Below are 15,775 nucleotides of genomic sequence, written 5' to 3' on the forward strand. Positions count from 1 at the left end.
GTGGACTGTGGGAAATGTAGTGAACGGGATTGTTTATATGTACATGTACAGTATATATAGAGAGGAGTACAGTAATCGCAACCGCCTCCGTTGCGGTGCATTGTGGGAAGTATAGAATTCCCACTCCACCCCTCCCAAGCTCGCATCGGCCATAGAGGTAAGATATTTATAGAGCTACAATAGAATGGAGGTGGGACTTCCTGGTTTCCTTTGACGCTCTTTTTTGCCGCTTCACTATATGACGGAAGGGGAAGGCGTCGGTAGAAAAACAATGGGGAAAGGCAGTATTTGGGTATAGCTGCTCCTGAGCAGCAGTATGCCTAGCCAGAAGCAGAAGGTAACAGCAAAGGGCATGTTATTTTCGACTCGGATCTTATTTTGTGTGGGAAATGTGGGTGGGAATGCTTAGAATTGCATTGACTGTACCAAAACAACCTGCCTTCAAATCTGTGCTTCTACATGCAGTTCTGCGCTGAACTGATCTGAGGGCGGGATTACCTTGTTGCAACATGGTGTTTTTGTACGAGGGATATTTTTGAGGCTGTAATGCAAACTGGCTTCAGCATCCCCATCTATAATACTGCAAGTTAAAAAAGGAGGCTGCATCTTTCCAGGTTACGGCAAAAAAAAAAAGAGTCCCCACCTTAGAGCTCCTCTCAGTCCAAATCCAGCACTGAACTGCGTGCAGAAGTCTTGTGCTTCAACAAGCTGCATACGAGTGCATTGCTCACTTTAAAATGGTTAATAACTTTTTTAAAAAATGGCAAGACCAGCGCTAAAAAGAAAATAAATCCTTTGTGGAGGGCTTGCTGTTGCCCAGTTACAGGGGACGGGGAATCTCGAGTTTCTCCAGCTTTTTGTCCCCCTTGTGACGCTCGAAGCAAGCAAACAAACAAAAAAGTTAGCCCAAAAGTGAGACGCTACGCACGAGTCTACTATTACACATCTATGGCAGCAGCCGGTTGATAGCGGAGTGCACCATGGGTAACGTAGTTCCTCCTTCCCCTTCTCGCTCTTGTCGGGCCTTGCATGATTCCCCCCAGCGCTACCTCACGGGCGCGGTAGCGTCGCACCTTTTAGCATTGGTACCGCGGGAAAGAACACAACTCGGGGGCGGGAGTTTCCGAAGAAGATCCTAGGCGATGGCAGGCGGTTGAGGGTCGTGAGGGAGCGGTGGGGGGGGGGAGGCGGCCCGGTACGCGCGTGCGCAGGAGGACGCCGTAGCGGCGGCGGCAGCAGCAGCGCTGGCGCTGGATAGTGAAGTTGGTTGAAAGCGCCGCTGATAAAATGGTAGGTTGCGCGCGGGGGGGGGGGGGGGAGAGGAGAGAGGAAAAACTGCACCGGTTGTTTAATAACAGCGCCCCCCCCCTTCCCGCTTCCGCGAGCTGGAGGAGGAAGCAGCGGGATAAAAGCTCCTCCCGCCGGGCTGCCGCCTGAGGGCAAAGTGCAGCGCAGCGAGCGACCTTGCTCTCTTTCCTCTTTAGGTCTCTCCCGTCTGCTGGCGCCTCAGTCAAGGAAGGTCACGAGGCGGCCGGCTTTTTTTTTTGGAGAGGGGGCGGCAAAGGCTCTTTTGAGACTTAACCCTGTCTGCCTTCCTCTCCCCCCCCCTCTCTGCTTCCCCGTCATTGAAGCTCTCCAAGCCCCGAGGCGATCCTGTAACACTAACCCGGACACACGGGTGTGCGTCTCGTGTGAATGAAAGCGAGGTTGTTCTTTTGTGCGTGCGTGCGTGCGTGTAATGGGATTCTTGGGGGAGAAGCTAATAGCAGAAGCACCGCAGCTACAGTACTTACTGCCACCACGGCTGGCTGACGGGCTCTCACCACCACTAACTCCACCACGTACCTTTCCCTTTTTTGGTCAGGGGAGAAGCTGGCAGGGTGCAGCAGCCTGACGACCTCTCTCTCTCTCTCACACACACACACACACCGATTTTGTCCCGCTTCTTACAGACCGGCCCCCAGAGCTATACTTCCCACGCGCACTTCCTCGACCTGTTCTGTGAGCAGCTCTGGGGAGAGGGGTTTTTTATAGGGAGGGATATAGGCCAGGGTGAGCTGTCCCGCGGGGGGCAAAGAGCCGCAGGTGAATGAGTTGCCCGTGAGGCGCTAAGGTGCTCTTCCCTCCGTCCTTTTGCGCTTCTAAGACCAAATCGTTCCCATACACACTCCGTTAGGATCTGGCATCGCTCAATTTCCCCTCATTTGTCTCCTGCTAGGTATGATAATGAGTGGTTTATTTGGAGAGGAAGCCGAGTTTAAATGAGGATCTCAAAATAGAATCAGAATAAATGTATTTAAAAAAAATAAAATAGAAACCCTGATTCAGGAAGTTCAGTAAACTGTTTGCTTGCTTGCTTATCTATTTATTTATTTATATTTTATTCATTATTCTTGCCTGTGAAAGCTCAACTTCTCACATTATCCCCAAAAGTGAATGATGAATCAAAACAAGCAAGCCTCTCTTTACTTCAGTGATAAAACCTTGAATTCCTGGATCTTGAAATTGGCTGGCAAGTAAGGATACAGGAGCCATGTTTTACTTGGATTTATTTTCCAATGTGGTGGTTCTCAGGACTCTTTCACAAACATTTTTTTACACGGGGCTTCTTTAGAATAGGAGAGAAGTCTTGCTGTAGTTTTGGTCGTGCAGTTTCGTATGCTAAGAGGATTTTATAAAGAAAATGCCATCATGAATGGTGACACAAAATATCACAACTGTGTTCATCTTACTGAGAGATATTTCAAGACTGTACTGGCAGTAAAGAAATGCAAATGAAACATTAATACAATAGGAATGTACTGTTAAAGTGACTTCATGTTACTGTGTTTTTGGATGACACATTTATTTATTATTTATTTTGGTTTCTAACCTGAAACAATACTTTTAGAATGCCGGCTTCTGATTTTTATCATGATTATGTATCTCCACTGATATTGCAACTAAGTGCAATCCTATGCATGTTTGCTTTCAAGTAGCTCATTCATTTTAATGGAACTTAACTCCCAAGTAAATGTGTAAAGGATTGTATCTTCAGTGTTTTTAGACCCTTGAATATATGGTAGTGTAATTACATGTTGTTTCATGCTTTATAAGGGCACAGTTTTGTTCTTAGGTTTATCATAACACCACTACTTAAAAGTTACTTGACTAAAGATTTGGCGCCCTTAATGAATAGCTACTGTGTAGATAAAACTGGATATTCTAATGAGGAAAGCTGATGTATCTAGAATTGTAATGCTAAGACTGAAATGAATTGCACTCAGAATTTTGTTTGTTTGTTAAAAATGTACATATAGATGCTGTCATTTCAGTTTTCAGAAGAGAGTGCTGTCTTTAACTACAGAAGAACAAGGATTTCTTTGGGTTATTCTGGAGTGAAATTTGTTACCCAACAAGAGAAGTAAACCCTTTTAAAAGATAGGCAGTTGTAGTAGAATTCTGAAACAAACGACTGGATTAGCTTCATTGGCTTTCCTGCTTCTTTTGCATCCCAAAGCATAAACTTAAATCGTCTCAGAAGGACAAGGTCCGCCAGTTTATGGCAGTTACCCAGGCTGGTGAAAGGACTGCTATATACTGTTTAATGCAGAATGAGTGGAAACTAGAAGTGGCAACAGACAACTACTTCCAGAACCCAGACTTGTACTACAAAGAATCCATGAAAATTTCAATAGACAGAAAGAAATTAGAACAATTGTATAACAGGTACAAAGGTAAGGTTTATTTTTTCATTATTTCATTTGGACTTGGTTTCAGCCTTTGCCTAAATCTTTGGGGTTTGGGGAATCTGTAATCCTGAACATATCTACTTGGAAGCAACACCTATTGAATTCAGTGCATTTGGTTCTGGGTAAACGTGCATAGTATCAGGCTGTAAACTAAATGTGAATGTAGAATTCTATTCTAATGATCTCTGTATATACTACTGTAATACTCACAACCTCCAAGTATAAAGCTCTCTCCCCCTGCTTTATCTTTGCCATTCAATATGACATAATTCTATTTTAAAATTGAAAACACTGTAAGTGCAAATCCAGCATGCGTGCTAAGGAAAAGCAATCTAGCCGCTTAAATTTGTATGTGTGAGATGTACTAGCAGTATATTAAGTGCTATATATAGCTGTAGCTAGCAGGGTCATATGGGTAGGGCTGTGTTGCTCTCTGGCTTTCCCAGTGCCACAGGTCATTGCTGGTTACCAAGGGTGGGAGGGGTAATGTAGTGAGATAATCAGCACCTTTTGGGTGCAGCTGCAGGGTCAATCCAATGATCCCAATTCTGCACCCTCATGGTGCAGAGCAAGTTGGGAAAGTGGGAGCGCAATGCAGCCCCACCCACACTACCCTGTCAGCCACTACGGACTGTGTGGATCTTGTAGTATCTGATTCATTACACATGAACTGAAGACTTTTTATAATTAAATTGTATCACCCTGATCCAGTTTCTATTGTCAATCACTTGCTGGTGTTATGGGCGTAAGAATGGAGGTGCTGTTTATACTCCCTGCATTGTTTTCCATAGAACGTGTGTTCTAATGTGCATTCTCATTCGCATTGGAATGCCTATGTTGATGGTTATATAAGTGTATACTCCTTTGAAACCAGGTGAGGGTAGCCGATGGGTCTCAAACCCCTGGTGAGTTAGGGACTTCCGTTGCATAGGAAGACAGGCTCTGGTGGATTGAACGGACCAGACAATATTGGGTCCACTGGTCAAGAAGGCAGATTCTGCACATGCTATAGAGCAGGGGTCAGCAAACATTTTCAGCAGGGGGCCAGTCCACTGTCCCTCAGACCTTGTGGGGGGCCGGACTAGATTTGGGGGGGGGGATGAACGAATTCCTATGCCCCACAAATAACCCAGAGATGCATTTTGAATAAAAGCACACATTCTACTCATGTAAAAACATGCTGATTCCCAGACCGTTCACTGGCCGGATTTAGAAGGCAATTGGGCTGGATCCGGCCCCCGGGCCTTATTTTGCCTACCCATGCTAGAGGGAAGTGAGAGGCAGATGGGACTTGTGAACCTGGGAAGGTAGCCCATCTAGAAGAAAGCTGATCCTAAACCTCGGCTGCCTTGCTAAATATCTTCAAGAGAAGAAAAAGCTAGGAGCAAACCCTACTCAAATCCAGAGCAGAGTCCCTAAAATGGTTAGATGGCATCTTGTACACCTCCTTCGGGCAACTCCTGCAGCCAGGCTGTTGCCAAATGTATTGCTCCGCTTCCCTTTGGACCACATCAGCGAGGCTGAGGGGGTCCTGTCATCTGGGCAGCCCAGGGCCTCCATACACACTGCTCAGGCTTGCACCCTGGGGAAGTCACCGGTGCTGTTAACACAGTGGTTTGACTCCACCCTTGGAGTTGCACTCCATTGTCTCTTGAGAAGGACAGATGCCAACAACTCCTTTGAAAGTACGGGTGGGGCTTATGTGCACTCTGCTAACATGCGTGATCACCCAGAACACAACCCCCGTGCACACTTGGGGTTGTCTGTATTTTATTATTGTACAGGCAACCCCCAATTTACATGGGTGTTGCATTCTGGGTAATCGTGCACAATGGCAGAGTTCACATAAGTACGTTACACCCCGGTTCATTCTGTTTTCCGGGTTGATGCAGTGCATGCAGTCGCATATCAGTTGGATGCATGCAAATTGGTCTTTGCCTGTATGTTATGTTCATCACAAATTGGGAGGTAGAACAATATGAATTTCTTAAAAAGGCTTAGTATCCAGTGAAGGAGTGAAAACATACTTAATTTTTTGCACTTATATGTGAGACCATCACTGTTGAATTATTTATATTTGCTTGGATTTATATTCTGTGCTCTCTTTCACAAGTAATACAAAGCTAAAACATGGCTCAGTGTGCAAGCTCCAGAGGAGATCATGGCTGCATTGCTCCTTCATTCCTGCTCCTGCTGCACTTCAGTGAGCTTAGCCCCATAACGCCCCTTTTGGGGGACATTTACCAGCCATAGGTCAACTGGCTGAGCTGGGATGTGCAAGGTACACCAGTGTATCTTGACTGAACCAGGGTTGGGGACTTTATGCCATCTCAACCGGACTGAACAGGAGATCTGTATCATGAGTGGCACATCTTGCCATAGGTTTGTCCCTATAAAGCTTTTTAAAAAATAAAAATAAATCAGTCACTGTCCTTTGGAGGTTCAAATCTGTAAGATTTTTCACCCAGCCTTGAATCCTTGCCACTTTCAGTGTAATGTTTATCAGTGCTTGTGCTTTAAAGTTGAATAGTGTCTCCCAGTACTATGGATGCAATCTGATTGTTAAACCTCCCTGTTAGCAGAGGAACAGCGCTCAATCCCTCTTCCCATGGAACTCTGGGAATTTTAGTTCTGAGAAGGGAATAGAGGTCGAACAACTCTCAGCACCTGTAACAAACTACAATTTCCAGGATTCTGGGATTTAAATGTCTGGTGTTAACACTTCTATTGTACTATTGTAAGAGATTGAATAAGGTCTTTTCTTCTAAATTGCTTGGTAGCTTACTCAGTCTTCAGTAAGCAATCATTTGCTAAACTTTATCTCAGAACGTACTGATGTTTGGGTAATATGCAAATTTACTTAAGCAATTGGTTAAAAGACAGATTGTTAACAAACCAAAATACTTTAATCAGCTGACAGCTCCAATGAAATGTGTTATAATAATATGTTGGTGTCTGAAATATGTTATTAGTTTTACTTGTAAAAAAAAAAAAACTGTCACAAATGGCAGAGTTGTAGATTACATTTCCACTAAGCATATACAGAAAATTGGAGAGCTCAAGGTAGCTTATTGTCCTTTATTAGTATTATAGGGACTTTTAAACAGAAGCAGACTTGAAGAGGACATTTCATTTGCACCTGTAGTTAACTGCTTCAAAAGCAGGCTCTCAGAGAGATGAATGAAAGACTAGAGTGATCCATAGAATTTAAGTTAGAAAATCTGTTCTTGTGTGTATGATTGTTTAATAACCTCTTACAGCAATCATCTGTTTTTCAAGCCCTTAAGAGATTTATGGAGATGTGAAACACATCCAGTACAAAGGTCTATTTTAAATATCATTACAACTCTTCAGTTGGAATTTTAAAAGTAAGACTGTCTTTCTTTGAAATTTCAACATATACTGTACTATAAAATGTTGACATACTATTTATTTAAATTTTGGAACTCAATTTTAAAGAAAATCAGAGAGGATGGTCTTGTTGGTTAGTAAGGTTAAGGTGTGTAGTTTAGATTGGATAGAAAAAATGTAGTGCCCTCTAGCTGTTGTATTACAACTCCCATCAGTTCCAGACAGGCCAGGGATTATGAGAGTCCTAGTAAAACAATGTCTGGAGGACATCATGTTGTTCAGATGGAGGATACCTGGTTTAGATTCACAACCCAGTTGAATTTTGTAATTCCATTCTGTCATATGAAACATTTAAGTGTAAAGAAGACAACAGGAGTGAGCTTCTTTAAAGTTTGAAATTGCTTTCATATCAGACACAGAAAACAGAAGTATGTCTGGAAGTTTCTTGGATTAAAGCTGTGTGTTTACAGCCGCATCTGTAGGTGGGTTAAGCTAGAGTACTTGGATTTAAGGTTTTTGACCACTTGGCTTCAAGTGCTTTAACTTAAAAACTTTGTGGATTGCAGATCTAGGCAGGTGCTCTGCTCTGCCCTCATGATTGAGGGGGCTGTGGCCGTGCAACGTCACCACGCCCCATGGTGTGCATGAGCCCTGGCCCTCTCGGTTTTGTGAAAAATGGAATAGCAGGATGTTTTCTGATGGTTAAAGAGCTGCAATTCTTTGAACTGTGATTCTTCATGAAAAAAAATATAACATTCTTTCCTCCCCTATATACAGATCCGCAAGATGAGAATAAAATTGGCATTGATGGGATTCAACAGTTTTGTGATGATTTAAGCTTGGACCCTGCTAGTATCAGTGTTTTGGTCATAGCATGGAAATTTAGGGCAGCCACGCAGTGTGAATTCAGCAAAAAAGAATTTGTAGATGGCATGACAGAACTGGGGTGAGTATGCCTTTCTTTAATAGGACTTCAAAATGTTCTTAGTAGACCAAAAGGAACTTTCTGAAATATTTCAAAGATGCGCATACTGAACAATTGTATTATTTAATCACACATGTCTTATTTATACACATATAACCTGAGTTGTGGTCCAGAGAAACTATTTGTTATCAGACAAACTGTGCATGTATCCAGAGCTTTTTGCGTAGCATTCATTTGCTGCTCAATCTCCTATAGCTAACTGTAGACACTTTTAAAATCGAACATTGGCTTTGCTAGTTCACTGTGGGAACTGTCCTAGTAAAAACTACCCAAAGATGCTCTTAGCCATGCACATGGTTTCATTAGATGTATGTGAATTTCTAGAGTTGGAGCTTTTCCTAGTAGGGACAATTTCGTTCCCCAGTCCTTCTAGTCTGTTCCCTTCAGTTAAGAAGACCATATTTATGGCTCTTTTGGATTTAGTTGAAGTGTCGTGGAACACAGAAGACCTCCAACTAGAGGTGTGACCCATTTAAGAGTTGGTCCTTTAGTGGTGCAGCAATAAAAATACTAGCACATTTGAAAAGCTAAGCAGGGTCCCTTATGGTTTCAGTTTGGATGGGGGAACCTCGTGTTGTGAATCCTGCATTGCAAGGAGTTGGACTAGATGTTCTTTGGAGTCCCTTCCAACTCTACAAATCTATGATTCTGTATAGTTTTCCAAAACAGGGTGGAGCCTAGGAGAGGTGGCTGGAAACAGACGCCCCAAACGTCCCAGTTCACTTTCAACCCCTTTTGAAATACATTGCTCACTAGGAGCTCTCCATGGTGCTGTGACAACTGCCTTGCTCCATTGGCTCCTCCACAGAACCAGAGCAAGACAGTTCATTTCTTCCTGTTATGTAACACATAAAAATGTCTAAGATGACAATGCTCAGGCTCATCTTTCTCAGTAGCACATGCTTCTCTCAGTACTTGCTCACTAGCATGTGCTTTCATCCTCCTCATCTTCTTACAATGATTCTAATGTCCTCTTGCCTCTTTCAAACATGTGACCAAATGTTTTTTAAAATGTCATTTGAAGTCACTAAACATATATTTGGCTTTGTTGACAAAAAAAGGTCAAAAATTCTCCCATTCTTACCCATGCAATTAGTTTATCACAAGATGGACAAAATTTGATGTTTTTGTTTTGTTCAGTAATTAGATTTTATATTTTCTTCATAAGGCCTGCTTGAATTTATTTTCCTCTGTTGCCCTGGGGCAGTGAGACCTTGAATGGTTTTTGAGCTCTCACACTTCCCCACAGATGTAGAATTTAACATTTAAAACAGGAGTTAAAATAAATACAGAATTATAATACATGAAGTAGATATTCTACGCATGGTGCAAGAATGAAGCAGAAATGAATGAAAGAATTAGGAGGAAGTAGCCAACCTAGCAGTTTGAAAGCACGCCAAAAAAGTGCAAGTAGATAAATAGGTACCGCTCCGGCAGGAAGGTAAACGGCGTTTCCGTGTGCTGCTCTGGTTTCAGTGTTCCATTGCGCCAGAAGCGGCTTAGTCATGCTGACCACATGACCCGGAAGAAACTGTCTGCGGACAAACGCCAGCTCCCTTGGCCTGTAAAGCAAGATGAGCGCCGCAACCCCAGAGTTGTCTGCGACTGGACAACTGTCAGGGGTCCTATACCTTTTACCTTTAGAGGTGCTGGAAGACAGTATCTCCACACATGGACAGCTAGCGTGTCTGTAGTGCCTGATGACAAAGGGGTGAAGGCTCTGGGTGTAGCCTTTCCCCAGACTTGTATATTGCTGATTGTTCCTAGTAGAGCTGTTTCAACTAGACATTCATGTTGCTAAGTTAGTCCTATTGGACCTAAAAATTCTGGCTTAAGTCAAGTAGCCTGCTGGAGGAGGGTTGCCAATTTGACATCAGATTTTATCAGTGCTGAAGCAAACCTTTGCTTGGGCTTTGCCAAGGAAGGCTGAGCTTAACCATCACCAAAAATAGCTTAGGTGGAGAATAGCTGGTTGCTTTTTGTCTGCTGCTGTATTAAATTGCTGGGTTGTTTTTGTGTTTTATTTTTAATCTCATATGCCACTTTGAGTCTCCCTGCGCTGAAAATAGTAGTAAAGTACTACTGTTTTATTTCTATGTTAGGTATTATTCCTCCTGTTTGTGTTTTTAAGCTGTCAGCTTATTTTATTTATATTTTTATATATTGTTGAATGAATATTTTGGTATTTATTTATAAACATTATGATTCTACCTGATAGGGTTTTTTAAAAAAATGTTTTTCTTATCACTCATTTGGTACATCGGAGACTACTCAGGGCACAATTTTGTTCAAAAGTGGCGTTCAAGGTGATGATGATGATGAAATGTGTGGTAAAAATAATATATAAAGTTAACCAAGTATTTGTCTCAGAATGCTAATGTGGACTTGAAGACAACTAGCAGGCTCAAGAAAATATTTAAACATTCCTCTGTCTGCCATTTTTTTCCTGTACAAATGTTTCAATCCAATATTCATGTTACCATGGTAAATGCTGATTGGTGTTCATGTAGTTCTGTCCTGCTTTTAAATGGTTTTAATAACATTTTATTGATTTTTAGCTGTTTTAAATGCGTATTTTGTGGCCTAGAGGCAGGGTGAAAATGAAAACAAATAAAGCAGTTGTGCAGGTTTTTTTGCATCCCAGCCACAGCACTTTAATGAAGAATTGTGGAATAATTTATAGTCACTAGTTCTGTTAAAATCTTAAATTATCATGCTAGTTAGTCTTATGCTGATTCTTGCCTTGTATATAAAAATTTTATAATAAAGGATGTATTTTATCTTGAACAGTGGGAGCATATTTGTCATGTTTTTGTTGGTGTATTTAAACTGTAGGGTTTTTTGTTATAAAAAGAATGTAATATTTTCACCAGGTGTGATACTACAGACAAGCTAAAAACTCTTTTGCCAAGGCTGGAACAAGAATTAAAGGATCCAATGAAGTTTAAAGATTTTTATCAGTTTACCTTTAACTTTGCTAAGAACCCTGGACAAAAAGGTTTAGGTGAGTTATGTTGTGCGGTTTTTTTAAGTTGAAGATAAAAATCAATGTTCTTTCTGTAATCAGTTCCCTTCCCCAAGTTTTCATCTTCAGCTGGAAAGTTCAGATGTACAGTTGTGGCTTCAATTTAAGTAGCATTATCTTTAGATTACAGTGGTACCTCTGGTTACGTACTTAATTCGTTCCAGAGGTCCGTTCTTAATCTGAAGCACCACTTTAGCTAATGGGGCCTCCCGCTGCTGCCGCGCCGTCGGAGCACGATTTCTGTTCTCATCCTGAAGCAAAGTTCTTAACCCGAGGTATTATTTCTGGCTTAGCGGAGTCTGTAACTTGAAGCGTATGTAACCCGAGGTACCACTGTACAGTTTTGTTGCAACTACTCTCTGCAAACAATTTCAGGGGAAGGTTGCCTGAGAATCTTTTGGGGACACTTCCAGGTTCGGTGCAATGCACATCTGTGCTGTCACGCACATATCAGACACACCTAAAATGGTCACTGCCAGCAATAGTAGTAGTAGTAAACTGCTATCTAAGAAATCTTTAAGTAAGGAAGTAAGCCTGAAAAAAATTTTTTGTTCTAATTAACACAAATGGGAGATGTGTACATTAAGACACTTTTGAACAATAAGACTAATGTGTTCATGACCACATTAGTTTATTGAAAAATGACATTATATGCCAAGAATAATCTTAGAACTGCAGTTGTTCATATGCTCCATTAGAGTAGCATATGAGGGTAATTTTTCAGAGATACAGGAATGTTTTAAAGGACGTTCGTACACAATCATACCCCAAATTGATTGTAGCTATTGCACAATCTCCAGAAAGTGTTATTCTGTTGTTATGGCTAATACAGATACAGTGGTACCTCTGGTTGCTAATGGGATCTCTTCCGGAGGTGCGCAGTGTGATTTGGCGCTTGTGGGCATGCGCAAAGCACGATTTAGCACTACTGCGAATGCTCAAGTGGTGAAACCCAAAAGTAACCCTTTCCGGTACTTCCGGGTCGCCACGAGAGCAACCTGAAAAAACGTAACATGAGCTATGACTGTACCTCATCTACACTTAGGAGGCTAGACTTGCCAACGTTGGCAACCTTTTTTCAAATTTTGCTAGGTGTGTGTTTCCATATGCAAATTGTTTTGGGAGGGAGAACACACATTGCTGTGAGCAAATTTATTTACTAGGTGAGCTCCTGGATGTGGATTATACTATTATTAATTAATTAATTAATTAGATTTATATATCTCCCTATACCTGCAGGTCTACAGGGGAATGCAGAATCTTCAACAACTATTTTATGTTTAATGTTGTCAGAACAATAGTGTAGCACATTTGAATAAGAAGTTAAATGTGGGTTGCAATAGTCTTTTCTAAATATGACTTATATGCTTTACTATGACATATACTTTACTTTTCTGTATTTCACCATTATCATGAGTACACATGAATGAAGATAGTCTGGTTCTAAGTTTTGTTTTAATGTGTCTTTAAATTTATCTACCACACCAAAGGAATGCTAGTTTTATCTTTGCGGCTCAGACACAGTAGCTGTGAAGATCGTATACTGGAGCGCAAACTATTTGTGTTCATGCTTTGGGAACCAAAACTGTAGTTCTGTTGTTGCTAATCCAGCCTTTCTTGTAACCAAAACTGGAAATGGTCAAAGCTAGAATTAGTAATACAGTATAAACCTCAGAAGAAGCAATATTAGAAGCAAATATAGTACAGAATTAAATTCGGTTCTCATGTTGTCTTAGTGGGTGCTGGTATGGAGGGGAAAACAGGTTTAAATGGAGGGAGCCTAACTTACTCCATAAATGAGGTTTGGAAGCAGCCAAACTCCTGGCTATCTATGACCACACTGATCATTTGCATCAAAATGTCATTGACCTCTGATAAACCTAGTTGTAACAAAGCCCAAGATAAAGCTACAATCCTGTTTCTGTTTCTTAGTTCAATGGGAAATTTTTCTGAGTAAACATACATAAGATTGGTTTATAAGAATTATAAATGAAGAATTGTTGCCTTTGCATCTTACATAAACTGAAACATCATTGATGTTCAAACAAGGTTATTCTCCTGGCCACGCACGTTATTTTGGTATAATCACTTGGAGTCACAGGTTAAATCACATTTGGAAATTAGTACTGGATAATTCTGTATTTTGCTAAAAGTTAATAACTTGAAATCTTTCAACATTTTCCCCCTCAATGAGTTGTATTGCCTTGTTCTTATGCCAGAGGTATTTTATTCTTTCAAAACTTAAAGTGGTAAACAATGAATACAAAAAAAAGGTATTTTTAAAAGCAAGCCTTCCATGTTTAGGACTAGCGCCACACACATACAAACACCAAGGCTTTACTGTAGAATCACTAAAGGATCTCTCCAAACCTATATTGGTATTTATTTTTTTTATCTTGGTTTAAAAATTACTCATTCTATATTGGCTTATAGCGCAACATCTTTCATATGATTATATATTGTATGTTATGCTTATGTATTTCAGATCTAGAAATGGCAATCGCATATTGGAATTTAGTTTTATCAGGGAGATTTAAATTTCTAGATCTTTGGAATAAATTTTTATTGGTAAGTACAATATTGGAAGTCCATAGAGGCATCTGAAGTCTTTACCTTTGCATATTAAGCATTTACAGTGCAACAAACTTACGAGCTCGGTCCTACTCTCCCCGATGGGGAAGGGGGTTCAGGATGGTGTGTTAGTGTCCTGGCAGAAAAGAATGCTGCTGGCAGGGGTTCTGTCGCAGTGAATATGTCAGCTTTCTCCAAGCAGGTGATAAGCTTCTTCTGGAGGCTGGCAGCAGAAAACCCTGATAAGTGTGAGAGAGGCATTAGTAGCTTTGGATGCACTCAATCCAAAGCCCCATGCATCCCCTAAGGGGCCTGGTCCTTGGGCACATCAGATCTGGCAAAGCAAAAAAGAGAATATAAACATGCCCTCCCTTCCACCATCTCTGGCATGAGCAGCAGGGCTTTTGGGTGCAGCAGTGGATCTGCTGCTCTCAAGCCAGGTTTGGGATTCATTTGCTGACCTTATGACTTTTTACTCAGATGTTGTGCCCAGCTGAGATTTTACAAAATTTGTGACAAAATCTAAAAATAGTTTATACCAGCTTATATATATTTATTTTTGCTTAGGAGCATCATAAAAGATCAATCCCCAAAGATACTTGGAATCTTCTTTTAGACTTTGGAAACATGATTGCAGATGATATGTCAAACTACGACGAAGAAGGTAACTGATGTAGATGTTCAAAATTAAATGGAGTGGTGCTGAAGTAATACTGTCCATAAACATTCGCCCTGTGTGTCCACTAGGTGAAGTATGGGGGGGGGGCGCTGCAAAATAATGTTGACCCTAAAATGTAGCTGAAGCATTTTGTAATTTGCGCTTGGCTATGCAACTTGGCTTCCCTCTGGAAGATTTAATATGAATAAAATCTGAGTTGTGAACATGTGTGCAAAGAGAAATGCATTGCTTTTTAAACATTCAAAGGTTTTGACTCAAAGCTGTTTAACTGTTTTTTATTTTTAGGAGCATGGCCAGTTCTAATAGACGATTTTGTGGAATACGCACGACCAGTAGTCACAGGAGGAAAAGGTAAAGCTTCCTAACCATAGACTCTTCTCAGTGGACTTAATAAGTTTGCAGTCTGAACTGCATCAGGTAATGAAGACATTTTGGCCAATAACTGTGCGCACTGTCACTGGTTTCGATAGTCGTGGTGGGATGCCACTGACGAAACAGGAATCACTACTTCTGCTTCAAGAAAATGATGGCTGACTCATGGACACTGCAAGAAGAAATTCAGAAGATAGCCCAGGCTGTTTGTAGGATATTGGCTTCAATTATTGTACTGGTTGTATCATATAGGATGTAGATTTTGCATGATTTTATACTTTGGAGAAGTTTAACTAGAGGCCATTTTAGTAAAAGTTTTGACAGCACAGCATGCCATTCAGTTCATGAACACCAGCAGTTACATAATTACAACTGTATTATATTGTACTTATATTAAAAAGCAGTATTTGTGGTATATAAATTAAATCCCTAAATAAAGTATGTGGTATGTGGTATTTTTATATGAAGTTGAAGCTGATGAAAGAATGCAGTGAAATGTTTATTGACACATCTCTTCAGCATGGTGCCACGATTCTAAATTTATGGAAAGGCCAAGCTGAACCATTTTTTAAAATTGATTTCCTCATTCCACACTGACCTTATGGGAATTTGTTTCTACTTGATCAATAATGAGGAAACCAAGTATCTGTATTGTGGCTATTGTTAATATTTTGAATGTAGAGGAAACATTCAAGAATCATTTGATATTTCATGATTGCCTATTGAATTTTCAAAGTATATTATGTATACGATCTGGCTCAAGACCATTTTAAGTTCCTCTGATATTAGTGGAAGCAAGGCATACACATGCTTAATTCTCCCACTGAAATCAAAGTCACTTAAAAAGTGCTTAAGTTCATTAGATTATGTCGTTATATATGCAGCAGTCTGATACTGAGTGATTTCCAAATCGTGGCCAAGAACTCAAGGTGTATTGATTGTCAACTCATAGATTAAGGACCGAGAAATGCATTGCGCCTTGACCTAAAGTGGGTTCCACAAATGGTACCAGCATCATTTTATATTTTTTTAATAATATAGATGCAAAGGAAGACATGACT

General features: G+C 40.8%; 1 protein-coding gene across 10 annotated transcripts; it reads left to right on the forward strand.

Annotated features, from left to right (window-relative positions):
* The first annotated feature begins 12 nt into the window (after positions 1-12).
* DCUN1D2 (defective in cullin neddylation 1 domain containing 2) lies at positions 13-15,152 on the forward strand. Of its 10 annotated transcripts, none has more exons than XM_053384374.1 (7): positions 13-157; positions 3,315-3,716; positions 7,860-8,028; positions 10,941-11,071; positions 13,578-13,660; positions 14,231-14,327; positions 14,628-15,152. In XM_053384374.1, exons 2-7 carry the CDS (start codon positions 3,542-3,544, stop codon positions 14,705-14,707), a joined length of 735 nt encoding a protein of 244 aa, XP_053240349.1. In that variant the 5' UTR covers positions 13-157; positions 3,315-3,541; the 3' UTR covers positions 14,708-15,152. The 10 variants fall into 10 exon arrangements, with proteins under 10 accessions (XP_053240349.1, XP_053240351.1, XP_053240341.1 ...); XM_053384376.1 differs by having other exon boundaries at positions 3,500-3,716; XM_053384366.1 differs by lacking the exon at positions 13-157 and adding an exon at positions 176-337 and having other exon boundaries at positions 3,500-3,716.
* Positions 15,153-15,775: the final 623 nt, after the last annotated feature.

The sequence above is a fragment of the Podarcis raffonei genome, chromosome 4 (assembly GCF_027172205.1).
Source record: "Podarcis raffonei isolate rPodRaf1 chromosome 4, rPodRaf1.pri, whole genome shotgun sequence".
In the NCBI taxonomy this organism is placed as follows: domain Eukaryota; kingdom Metazoa; phylum Chordata; class Lepidosauria; order Squamata; family Lacertidae; genus Podarcis; species Podarcis raffonei.